This window comes from Alligator sinensis, unplaced genomic scaffold (genome assembly GCF_000455745.1).
Source record: "Alligator sinensis unplaced genomic scaffold, ASM45574v1 scaffold895_3, whole genome shotgun sequence".
Classification (NCBI taxonomy): domain Eukaryota; kingdom Metazoa; phylum Chordata; order Crocodylia; family Alligatoridae; genus Alligator; species Alligator sinensis.
In genome coordinates, this window is record NW_005842210.1 from 787173 (window position 1) to 800370 (window position 13198).

The following is a 13198-nucleotide window of genomic DNA, read 5'->3' on the forward strand; positions in this document are numbered from 1 at the left end:
GGATGTGCAGTTTCGGGTGTCTGTAATGGTGGGGTACAATGGTAAAGTTGCTGGTTCTGCAGGGTCTTTTGTCTTTCAAATGCTGGGTTCTTGTCTCTGGTCCTGGGTGAGGTCCGTGGTTCCTGGATGAATCAATGCGAGGTGATGGCCCAATCATTACAGGCCATTCAGTAGAGGCCTGCTACCATTGTATTTCAATCATTCCCAATCACTCTCATTCATCCAGGAACGAATTTACATGGGAGGGGTACGTGACTCATACAGTTGCAACACAGGGGATGCCTGGGCAGAGGACACAAGATGGAGACTTGACATACAAAACGGAAACTTAACATTACTTTGGTTCATTCACAAACACAGGCCTAAACCATACAATATCCATAGGAAACAATAAAAATAAATACGAAAATGATAATAATACAATATACAGTAAGAATCAGTACAAACCTAATAATAATACAATATAAAACAGTGGATATTCAAACCAAAAACTTGCTACCAAAATAAAAATGTTAAAGCTTATCCTAAGTCTGAGCTTGCTTATGCTTGTCTATAGGGAATAGAGAGGGAGAGAAAGAAAAGCCAGAAATAATTGGGGAAGGGAATATATATATATTAAAAAAGAAAAACTGGGGGTTTTGCTACACCTTGATTCTGTAAACTTGGCACTAAAATCAAGGTATCTGAGATTGTGATAATCCTTTACTTTGGTTGACAATGTAGCACCTTTTAAACTCTGGGTACCGAAATACAACCCACAGAACCTGCAAGGCCAGGTTTTCAAAGTTAGAAATAAGATTGTGAAAATGCATTATACATCTGTGCATTAGGGGCACACAGATATATGCATGCATTTGCATGTATTTAGATATTCTGGGCCTCTAGAACAGACACAATTTGGAGGCTGGCCCATGGAGACTCTTAAGTGTAGCAGATTGCTTTACGTTTTTAATTGTGAATAACTATTTTTTCTTTTTCTGTTGGTTTATGATTATTTATAGGCCACGTTATCATCTCTTCCTATAAAGTGACCTTGTAACTGCAAAATGAGGCAGAAGTGATTAGGTACAACTTTTATTGTTAATGTTGGACAATAAGTGGTATTTATTCCTCTATCATGTAAGGGGCAAATATAAGTAAATATTTTACTATCTGTAGCTTTATTTTTATGCAAATATATTGAACTACGATGGTATGCTAGTTGCCAACTTGGCTCTGACAATTGTAAAAGAGTCTAAATTATCTGCTATAAAGAGATTAAAGGGTGTGGATATCACAATAGAAGTGTTTCACATGCCTTTGCAGTGTTTCAAAGGGTGAGATCTACAGAGGTACATCTCCTCTGAAGTGCTCCAAAAATAGCTAAAACAGTCCCTGTTTGAATGAGGTAATGTTTAGAAGTGCTTCACTTGTTCCATGTTTGCATTGTGTGGAGTGTGCCAGGGAACCCCTGGACCCTTCAGCATCCTCCATTCTTCTCTCCCCTTTCCTCCCCTCTGCAGGGGGAGCAGGACAAATTTTAAGTGGGCACTTCCCTGCTGTTCTGCCACAGTTCTCTCTTTCCCCTCTGCTATCCTCTTCCATGCCACTGGAGCCAAGATCCCAGACCCCAGTCCCAGCCTGCCTCTCCACTTCTTGTCTCCTGTCTGTGGTGGGGTTTCTGGTCTCCTGGGTTTTGGTGAGGGAGCCCTTTGAGAGAGCTGAGATGGAGTGGCAGATCATTCCCTGACATTGGGTCCACTACTCCCACTTGCTTTAGGCATGGACTTAAGTGCTTTCCTGAAATGGCTGCCTAGTGAGGCAGAAAATCTTGCGTGGGAGCAGCTGTGAAAGAAACAGGTCAGGCCCATAAACAGGCTCAGTCTTCCGCCTTGAGCGTCGTATACAAACTGCAGGACATAACAAGAGCCTATAGTCTAAATGGTGAAGAAAGTGCAGTAAAGGAATTAACAGTCAGACTACAATGTTACAGGATATTCTTGTAAGTAGAATAGCTGATGGTGTTTGTCTATTATAGGGTTGGCAGCCTACAGCCTGCAAGATGGATATGGCCTGCAGAGCCATTTTATCCAGCCTGCAGATGTGGGGCTTCAGCAGCATTTGGCAGCAGGGGGCTTCAGCAGCAGCAGTAGCTCTCCCCATACTGCTCTGGAGCGAAGTGCTGGCTGTGAGTGCTCTTCTTGGGCTGCTGCAGGAAAAAACAATGGTGGCAGCTGAGTCCTCGAGCCTGTGCACTGCCTGCTTCAGATCTGTACTGGGTCAGCGTGGTCCGCAGCCTCCAAAGGGTGCTGACTGCTGGGATAGGGAAATTATGTTGGTGGTCCAGTATTTTTCATAGGGATATAATTCCTATGCATATTTGAAGGCCTAAGTGAGAGAGTACTTTGAGTTGTACTCTACAATCTCAGCTGCTTGTTTGTTTGTTTTTAGTTTAAGTTTCTGTTTATGGATGTGATGAAAACCTTGAAACATGAAATGGATGTAATTGAGGCAGTAATATCTGTCTGAATTTGCTTAGAGCCTGCAACAACAGTTCTGAGAAGAGTAATTCATTACAGTGGGTGCTAAAGCAGATGTCAGAATGATATTTTTTCCATGGACTTCTGTATTTGCTATAAAACTTTTGAGAAAAGGAAGGATGATTTCAAGTGTGAAAAATAACACTATCTGCTACTGGGAAGTGTTTAATCACATACAGTGAGTTTCAGAGGGGGCATGTCCAGTTTCACTTGCTGAATGGGCAAGCATAGTGGGGGGTTAGCTTTAGAAAATTTGAGAAATGATTTTATTACTAATGATGGGTTCTCTTGTCCTGTCATTCTACTCAAAGAAAGAAATGTAAGAACTCAGATACATCATAGGAGAGAGTATACTAGAGAGACATATCAGCAGTAAAGAGAATGATTAGTCCATTGAGGAATCTATTGGATGTCTACATTTAATTTGGTTAGGGCAAGGTACTGAGAGAGAGAAATCTTCATTCTGGTAACATATCTGTGTTTGAGCGTGTGGGAGAGAAAGTGTAGGAGACCGGGACAGAAATTAACACTCCATCCTCCATCATCTCAATAAAATATGGTTTTGTATTAAAATTAAGAGGCAAAATATATTTTGCTATATATTGGTAGTTTCATATTGCATGCTCTGGGCAACAGAATATTATGTTCAGGCACTGAACTTGTATTGGTGGTTTTGGGCAGACCCTCTATTTCTTATTTCTTAGTAATTAAGTTTTAGAACACAAACTCTGCTTGGCATTAATTGCTAGTAGCAAGCACCAAAAGAGAAGTATCTGTTTATCTCTAGAGTTCTTTATTCCACAAATGTTAAAAAATCAAATTAGTGGGAAAACTTAGTTTCTTTACTCAACTGATGCAATTATGCAAGGGACGGTACACTTGGCATATAGGCATTTCTTAAGCACTACAGTATGATGTAGCTGAAGATATTTATACTACGAGTCTATAAGTACATTACAATAATATTTTCCCCTTCTATAATAAGGTGACAGGCTCTCTAGATGAGGGGAGAGCAGTGGAGTTGCCATACTTTGAGTTTAACAAGACTTTTGACGTTATCTCCCACAACATTTTCACTAACAAGATAAGGAAATACAGACTAGAAGAAAGTACTTTAGCATGGGTGCATAACTGGTTGCACCATCATACTCAATGGGCACGTCTACAATGCACTTTAATGCATATTTGCCTATTTTAATGCTCATTAAAGTGTCACCAAAAACCTGTGCACTTTCACTAATGCACATTTAAAATAAGCTAATGCACCTTGTTTACTGCCTCACAAAGGAGGTACTAAATTTAATGATATTACCAAAAGCACATTAATGAATGTATAGATGCACCCAGTGAAGAGTCATCAATGGCTTAATGTCTAGTTGAGAGGAAATATCAAGGAGAATTCCTTGTGGGGTCATCCTGGGTTCAGTATTGTTCAATATCTTCTTTAATGATTTGGACAACGAGTTTGAGTGTATGTATGCCTGACAAATTCGTGGATGACACCAAATTGGGTTGAGTTGCAGACACTCTAAAGGGCAGGGCTAGGATCCAGAATGACTTGGATAGATTGGAAAAATGGTCTGTAATCAACTGGATGAAATTCAACAAGGACAGCTGCAAAGTCCTGCACTTGGGACAAAATAATTGCATGCACAAATGCAGTTTGGGGAATGACTGGCAAGGCTACCGTACTGCAGAGAAGGGCTTGGAGGTTAGAGTGGACTGTAAGCTGAATATGAGCCAACAGTATCCTCTTGTGGCAAAGAAGACCAACAGGATACTAAGTTGTAATAAGAGAAGTGTCACTTGCAATTTAAGGGAAGTGATTTGGCACTGGTGAGACCTTACCTGGAGTACTGTGTCCAGTACTCCATACATCAAGAAGGATGTGGACAGATTGGAGAGACTGCAGCACAGAGTGACAAAATTGATTAGGGGCCTGGGAAGCAAGACTCATGAAGAAAGGCCGGAAGAATGAGGGTTCTTTAGCCTGGAGAGGAGAAGGCTGAGGGGGGTTTCATCACATTCTTCAAATGCCTGAAAGGTGATTATAGGGAAGGTGGAGATGAGCTTTCTCTGTGGCCATAGAACTAGGAGCAACAGCCTCAAGTGGCAGCAGAGGAAACGTAGGTTGGAGATTAGGAGGATCTTTCTGACTGAGGGTGATCAAGCACTGGGACAGGCTTCCTAGAAAAGTTGTGGAATCTCCATCCTTGGAAATTTTCAAGAGCAGATTGGATGGACATTTGTCTGGGAAAGTTTAGTCAAGGATGATCCTACATTGAGCAAGGTTCTGGACTAGATGACCTTGTGAGGTCTCTTCCACCCTTACTTTTCTATGATCCTGTGAGCTTAGTAATGATAAATATTGTCCTGTTTGATTAAAGACCGCTGTTAGTCACTCATAACCAAATCTAATGTTGATCTCTCTCATTTCAGGCTGGTGTAACTCAATTAATTTAACTGTAATGACTCCAGGTTTAGGTAGTTGTAAGACCGATCAGAGTCAGACCCAGTGTTTACACACAGATATTAAGGCTGGTAACACATCTGAGGAAATGCTAGATCATTTCAAATGAATACAGTTGCCCAACAGAGCTTGAGGAAGTTTTTCTTCCTGGCAAGGCCTCAAGAGGAGTGGAGAAGAGCTTAGATAATGTCCATCTATCTGTACCTGAGTGGCCTTTCTCCTTAAGAGCTGTGAAGAGGCTGCTGATAAGGAAGTGGCTCATTGGGAACTTAAAAACCTTGGGCGCCTATACATGAGTGCCATGACTGCTCTGACGTGCTGGAATTCCAGCGTGTCGGAGTAGACTCGAGTCTGCGGGAGCGCAGCAATTGCTGCTGCACTCCAACAGCCTCCTGCGTCTCTTGTATCAGCATCTCCTTGCTTAAAAATGGTGGCAGGGGTGCTTGAACTAAAGCTCGTTGAGCGAGCTTTAGTTCAGGTGTTCCTGCTGCTATTTTTCAGCCCGGGGGGGGGGGGGGGGGGGGATGCTGATACACAAGACAAGGCGGCACTTTAATCCGAGTGCTCTTGGAGCCATTCTAAATAAAGTACTGCCTGCCGACCCCTGTAGCCCATGTAAAAGTACCGCCCCCGCCAATAAGAGCAGTAAGACGGCAAACGGTGAAGGATCAGGTATGAGCCAGAGGCAAGCAGTGGGCTGAACTGCTTGTGGCACAAAGGGACCAGACTGCTGTGATAGGGCCAGAGCCACAGGGGTCCCCTCCCAGCGTCTAGGGTTTTGTTTGCTTGTTTTATTTGTTAAAGGACTCTGTTTTATTTGTGCGACCTGACTGAGGAGTCCTTCAGGGAGCAAAGCCTGCTTAGAGATGCCTGCAGGTGAGGCAAACCACTTATACCATCTTTAAAAAAGAGGGGAAAAGAGGATCCTGGGAATTATAGACCAGTCAACGTGAGTAGAATAGCTGGGAAGTTACTAAAGGAAATTACTGTAAATGGATGAAAGATGACGAGCTTGAACTTGCAGCCAGTAGGGATTTGTTAGAGGAAAGAATCATATCATGCCAACCTGACTTACCCTCTTTGACAGGGTAGCTAATTTAGTGGATGAAGGGAATGTGGTGTGCATAATATAGTGGGGTTTGGTAAGGCTTTTGATATAATCCCATATGCCATTTTCATAAGAAAACTGTAGAAATGTGGGCTAGATAGAACTACCATCAGGTGGGACACATAATTGACTTATAACAGCAAACAAAAAGTATCTTTTTAAAGAGAATGATGGCAGAATGGCAGGAAGTTTCGGATGAGTTTCCAGAGATGTCTGTTCTGTCTGGTACTGCTGAAGAATTTTTATTAATGACACGAGTGCAGGAGCTTACTGATGGCTTGCAAGCACTTGAAGGACAGGATTAGAAATCAAGAGGATCTTGATGAATTAGAGATGTTGGAAATATGCAACAAAAGTGAAATTCAACAGTCACGTATGGTGCTACACTTGTGGAAGTAAAAGCAAATGCAGAATGGGGGACAGCTGGTTGGCAGTAGCACAGCTGTGAAGAATCAAAGGGCTACGGTGGATCATAAATTCAGTGAGTCAGCAAGGTGATGCTATTACAATAAAAAAAAGGAAAAACTAATGTAGTTTTGGGCTACATTAACAGAAGTACTGCATGCAAAAGAGGAGTACCATTTTCCTCATCTCTCATCACTGATTAGACCACAATTAAAGGAGTATGCCCAGATCTGGGCTTTGTATGTTAAGAAGGATATTGAAAAATGAGATGATCCAATAGTCAAACAACAAAGATAACAAAATACAAGCCAGAGATGAAAGGACTGGACTGAGACAACTAGGAATGTTTCGTTTGTAGAAAAAGAGAATAAAGGTGGTGGGGAGGGACAAGAGCAATTTAAAAATATTTAAAAGGCTGCCATAAAGAAGAGGGAAAGCAATTCTCTCTTTTTTTTTTCTGGTCAGAGAAGGCAGGAAATGAGGCAAGGAGCTTTAATTGCAGAAAATTAGATCTAGATTAAATCTCCTCAAAACATTTCCTAAACAGTAAGAGCTGTAGGACAACTGTGCAGTGATGCTGTGGGAATCCTTTTCGTTGGAGGTTTTCAGGAAGAAGCTGGAGGGGTTTCTGTCTGGGATGATTTAAGGGGGGTTGGACTAGATGACCACTGAGGTGACTTCCAATCCTGAGCCTAAATTTTTTCCTAGCTTAACTTGAATTCTGTTTTTACTAATCCTAAATGTACATATGTGTTTTGTGGTACAGAGAGCATCTGGGTTTCTAGGATCAGATGTTAATGCACAAATGGCATTAGTAGAAAATAAAGTACATCTCTCTATTTCCTGTATGAAATTCAGCCCTATATAGAGGGGCCAGCAGAAGCCCTGCAGCACTTACCTCTCAGTTAATCCCTATTGTGAGGCTTTAAATAGGACATAAGTGGGCCATGAACCATTTGCTAGCACTATGCTCCAAATCCTTACCAGGAACAGTCCATTGAACTCAGTGGGACTTGAGTTGTTTTAAGGATTTTGGAGGCCCTGGGCAGAGTAGTGACTGGGGACTTGGGCATTCAATCACATGCCACTTATGGCATAGGTGACATATAAGTGCTGGTAGTGGGACGCCACAACACAGCACTGCTGCCACCCCCACTGCTGCCAGGCATTGAGTCTGGCTGGACTGTCCCTACCCCCTGCTGTTGGTGCAGAAATTGTGCCATCACCTCCAGTACTGTTGGGCCCTGGCTCCAGCCAGGCTGCAGCCCTATGCTCCACGTCCCGCTGTCAGCAGAGAAATCTGGGGGGGCCTGGGCCAACACGTCACATATGAGTTAAGGTGACTGTGTATATAGGTTCATTGAGGGCTTCTTATAATTGCATATTTGAATTGTGGTGTTTTTGTGTGCTTGTGCCTTAGTGCTCTCTCCATTTTGTGCTCCTTAAGATTTGCTTCCTGTGTGGGGGCATATATCATGCATCCCTTGTTTTGGCACTGGTTAATAGGTCTTGGGGCTATGTGGACCCCACGAAGGGCTGGTACTTTAAGACAGCATTGAGTGGGACTGCTCATGAGCATGACAGTTATGCACAAGAACAAAGATTGCAAAATTAGGCTGATATATCAAAGAATGGACGAAGTGTCACTTTCCTACAGATGCTTTCTGGTGTCCCAGTATCACAAAGCAGCCTACGTGAGGATTCTCAGGGAAGATGGGACAAGGCTGACATAATTGTTCACATATTTGTCGCCACTGGCATTATGGTATACAAAGCCACTCTATCTAGCTTGCCAGGTGCCCAATGGACAACTGAATACCAGGGGGCATAGCTAGGTAGGAAGTGGCCTACTGCAGAATCCAGGGCCCTTGGGTCCCAGTGGACATGACAATTGGTGGCAGGAGGACAAGCGAGGGCTGAGGCCTATCTGCTTGCATGACCTCCTCTGCTGTTGCCACGTGTCCTGGACTGGAGCCGCTGCTGCTGCTGCACGCCCTAAGCTGGAGCCATTGCCACCACCACATGCCACAGGCCAGAGCTGCTACCACATGCCCTGGGCTGGATCCAGCCTGCAAGGAGTCTGCAGTCCAGCTAGCCTGGGGCATGAGGTGAGCTTGACACCTCTGCCTTAGTCTGCCTGGGGGCACAGCCAAAGGAAAGTGTGCATGGGCTGCAAGATGATTAAGCTGGTTCCTGGCTACTCTAACATCAGCTTGGAGATGATTACCAGGTTGCACAAATCATGCTGGTCACTTATGACCTGATTCCTACAGGCCTGTGCCAAACGCCAAGATCTTGCCCTGTTTATTTACTTCTATGTTATGGTTTTCATTGTTTTAAGTTGTGTTTCTATTGCATGTTTCTGGGGCATTAACAAATGAGAAACAATTTAGCCCTCCCACAGGAGCAAACACAGGAGGCATTGCACGATGACCTTGTGAGCTAACAAATTCAGAATTATGAATGAAGAAAACTTTCCTTTCCAGGAGCAGAGGATACTTCACTGAAGATGCCCTCGGACAGCAGAGTGGTTAGTTAAATAAGATCCAGGGTCTCTTACCTGAAGGACCTTAGATAATCTCTACTCTCATTTATACCTTTGGTAAAGAACATATTTGTGAGGTAATTTGAGGCTTTTGAGATTAAAGCTAATTTGTACTCCTAGAAATTAAACCACTGCAGATAGTGGAGTACAGGAGTAACATGTTGTATACAGGCATGTTGTATCCTTATCAAGTGGATGTGTATCTATTTTGTAGCAGCTAGACTTCATTAGTTTTAGATGGCCATCTTCTCATATGCTTTACATAAGTTTAGGCTTTAAGTCTAGATATTAAAGTGTTAATCTTGGCTAGGTACTGGACATGCTGCTTAACTCTTTTGATCCAATGCAATAGAGACAGGACAGATTATTGGTGATTATAAACTGGTATAACTATGCTGAAGTCAATAGAAATCCTCCTTTTGACATTGACTGAGGACCTGTCCCATAGAATTACATATCTACATATGGAGACATCTCAGCTCATATCACCTTATTCTCTCCCCCAGCAACCTTGTGAGCAGCAAGGGCAACAGGATAGACTCCAGCAGCTCTCTGCATGAAAGGCTTCTGGGGTAAAATGACCTATCGCTCAGTACTGCATCCCTTTAGCTCAGAAGGAAGACAGCGCCTTTTAAACAGGCCTTTGCAGTCTGATCATAACCACAACTAGGTTGCTAATGCCTCCATGGTCAACAATAAAAGGCAGTCTGGCATCCAACACAATTACTATGGCCACGTGGATCTTTGCCTGCTGCAGGAGATAGCCAACCAATGGTAGCAGTGCAGACTGTGTGTCCTATCCAGGCTTAAAAATAATCAAGGTCAAAGGAAAATTGAAGCGTTTCAGATATTATCAAACAGATGAGAAACTAGAGACCTGATTTTAAGTTTTGGAGCATCAGTGAGAGTGAAGGGCATTAGACACTACAAAAACAGGAGAACAATGCTTTATTTTTCTATCTTCTAGAAAAGATTGTTTTTACCAAATTCTGTGACAAAAAGTGTGAACATTTTTGTTGGTATTAACAGGACTGTTAACACTTGTAGGAGTTTAGGCTTGCTGTGTGAAAAGGTGTTACAGAATCAAACTAATACTGTGTTTTTATGGATTGTGCCGCTGCTCTTTAGATATGTGGAAGAAGTCATTAACCTATGTAATTTGAACTATGTGGGCAAAGGAGCCTTGCTACTTTAGTAGAGGAGTATGTGGGAGACAACCATTAAGAAAGACCACAGAAAAGGCATAGAAAGGAGCAGAAAAACCAAAGTGACAGCATGTATAAGCACTTGGGAAAACAGCTTTGAGAGAGAGCTTACAGAGCATTTTTCAGGCCAAGTGCTGGCTGAAAGCAGCATGGAATGGTGGGGAAAGACACCATCTCTTACTGTTTGATTTCTTCTATTTCTCTATGTTTTTTCCATTGTCAAAGAAAATACATTGTGTCAAACAGAATTGTATCAAAGGACCCCCTGTCTTCATCACTAATTTCTTCTCTAAACTGGAAAAAAAAACCCCAGCACCCTAAATTTTTGCTCAGGTCAAACGTGGTAACAGTATGATTCTTCCAGAAGCATCCTATCGCATCATTTTTTTTACTGCGCAACATTTTCTCTGTACTCATTCCATCCTCTTTTCCTTAGCCCCTCTGTTGCCCGAAAATATCCCATGAATAACCTCCTCTTTGACAGCCTGGATAGTGTTACAGACAGCCATTCCTACTCTAGTTCCTGGATCAATTATTTAATTGTCCCAAACTCTTTATGCTGTTTTAGTGTATTAGAACTAAAAAAAAAAAATCAGGAAATACTGAAATTTTGAGCTCATTAGTTATAGCTGAGCCTTTTCCCCTGGCAAAAGGAAGAAATTTGTTATCCTTTAGACAGCCAATCATATCCGCATAGCATACCATCTCACTCTGTGCACTTGCATTTGCCAAAGCAAACATACTTAGTTGAGCATTACCCACTCAGAGGAGTCACTGAGTCTAAGCACTTTTATCAGCCATCCAGCAAAGAAATCATACAAGTTAGAGATGGAAGAAACTATTGGTCATCTAATCTGATGTTTCTGTTTTCTGCTGGTTTTGTTTCTAAGAGAAAAGTACTGAAAGGAGTGGTCCCCATATATACTTCATCACAAAGCTGCCTAGTTTTTCATTGATATTAATCACCCCATTAAAATGAAAGTTAAAAAATTAACCCCCCCCCGTTGTGTTTGAACATGCCTTCTGGGTCACTATTTAGCCAAATGCTAATCATTTAATGTGTTTGACATTCCTTAAGAACCATTTCCTTAATTTTTGTTGTGCTCTTCTGAAGTCCATCCAGGCCTCCTCAGTAGGATTCATGGAAAATATGAAATTCATAGGAGCAGGGGAAGGCTCTTCAGGTCAATATGCCTTGCCTTCTTTCCAGAGTCAAACCCAGGACTTAATTTATAGACACTGTTTTGTCTGCCTTTCTTGGAAGCTTATTCCTTTTCTCTTCATCGGCCCCTCTGACATTCTTTCTGGGCATAGATCCTTGTCTCTTACCCCTTCACAGAAGCAGAAGCCCACGGGACATGGGCTTACTCCTCCAAGACACCCTAATTCCTTAAGCATTTCCTGGTTAGCATTTCAGTAGTCTCATCACTCTGGAGCATTGTTTGGGTTTAGATCAGAGTCTTCCAGGGACTCTCTTCTTGCATTTTAGGGAGTCCTTCTCCTTTCGTATAGCCTTAACTTTTGCTTTTTGTCGTCTTTCTAACTTTCTGAAATGGCTGGAGAGAGAGTCTTACTTTTATAAAGGTAAGTCCCCTCTGACAAATGTGCACATGTTCAGCCTTGTCAATGTTCAAAATCATCTACCAGAAGATTCATTTCTTGGTCTGGCCACCTCTATTTCCAAGTGGGCTTTCATTTGGAGAGAAGACTGTTAGTTTGGTGACCTGCCCTCGATAGCTGTGTGTCGCTACTGTTGGCATCTCATCTCATAATGGAAGTAAAAAGTCTGCAGAGAAGGCAGGATGGATTTACAATCAAAATGGAGCTTTCAGATTGATGAAGATATGTAGAGTTAATAATCCAAATTAATTGTACTTAGGCAGACCCTTCAAATTGTGACAGTGAGTCCATAACTCAGTGAGTCTTACTTTTTCTCTGTAAATTCTTTGCAAAAAGTTAAAGTGTGTTTTTAAAAATTGTTGGCTGAATAAATTCAGTAAATTATTCTTTCACTGTAGCTCATACATGAAAAGCTATTTGAAAGACTCAGACTTCAGGCTACTGGTTAGCGCTGGTTAGATCACATGATGTTTTCTGTTTTTCTGACTAGATGAGGATGTCAGGGCTCTGGTTATTCTTCACTATTAACTTACCACTGACTGGTTCTGTAAATGTCCCTGCCAGTCCATATTGTAGGACTGGGGCAGGAGGCCTAGGAAACTTTTGGTGAAATTTTGAATTTCTTTCTAAACTGCTCTCAAAATACAAGGCATTTGGGAGGAGTTCAGGGATTGTTGAGAGAGCAGCATTCATGGGAAGGGGGAATCCTGTGCTAGGGAAAGGATAAACGTTGGGTGAAGTTACACATTACACTTAGACCATACTAAGCTGGTGGAACAGACTAACCAGTGTTAAAGTTGGAATGCACTGTGAGCAGTTGCACATTAGGGGTTAATATCATTTTATGCCTACACAGCTCTGACTTGCCATTACAGGGCTGGGGAGTAGGGTTGTGGTCAGGAACCAGGACACCTGGGCTCTATTGCTGCTCTAGGTGAGAGTGGGGTGGGAGCCACATATCCTGGGATGCTGAAGGACTTCAGCTTGTTCATTTTATTTCTGTGCAGCACACTGAAGTTACCCTAACATAAGCTAGGTAGCACAGCTCAGAGTTAACCCTTACCTGAAGTGGCATAACTTTGAGATGCTCGCTCAGAAGACACTTAGCCCAAGTTCATGACCTTTAACATGCGGACACTTGAGTTTTTTAAGTGCCCTTAGTATTGTCTAAGTGTAATGTGTAACTTTACCCTTTTATATGCTACTCCTCTCACCCCCTTCCCTTCTTGATGACATAGATTCATAGATTCATAAATTCATAGATGTTAGGGTCGAAAGGGACCTCAATAGATCATCGAGTCCGACCCCCTGCATAGGCAGGAAAGA

The 13198-nt window shown here is 42.3% G+C and overlaps 1 protein-coding gene across 1 annotated transcript in view; it reads right to left on the reverse strand.

Annotated features, from left to right (window-relative positions):
• The window catches only part of NOV (nephroblastoma overexpressed), a 16644-nt gene extending 11393 nt beyond the window's left edge, over window positions 1-5251 (reverse strand). The window contains exon 1 of the mRNA XM_025207813.1: window positions 5194-5251. Coding sequence (XP_025063598.1) covers window positions 5194-5251 — 58 coding nt within the window. The remainder of the gene's footprint in view (window positions 1-5193) is intronic.
• Window positions 5252-13198: the final 7947 nt, after the last annotated feature.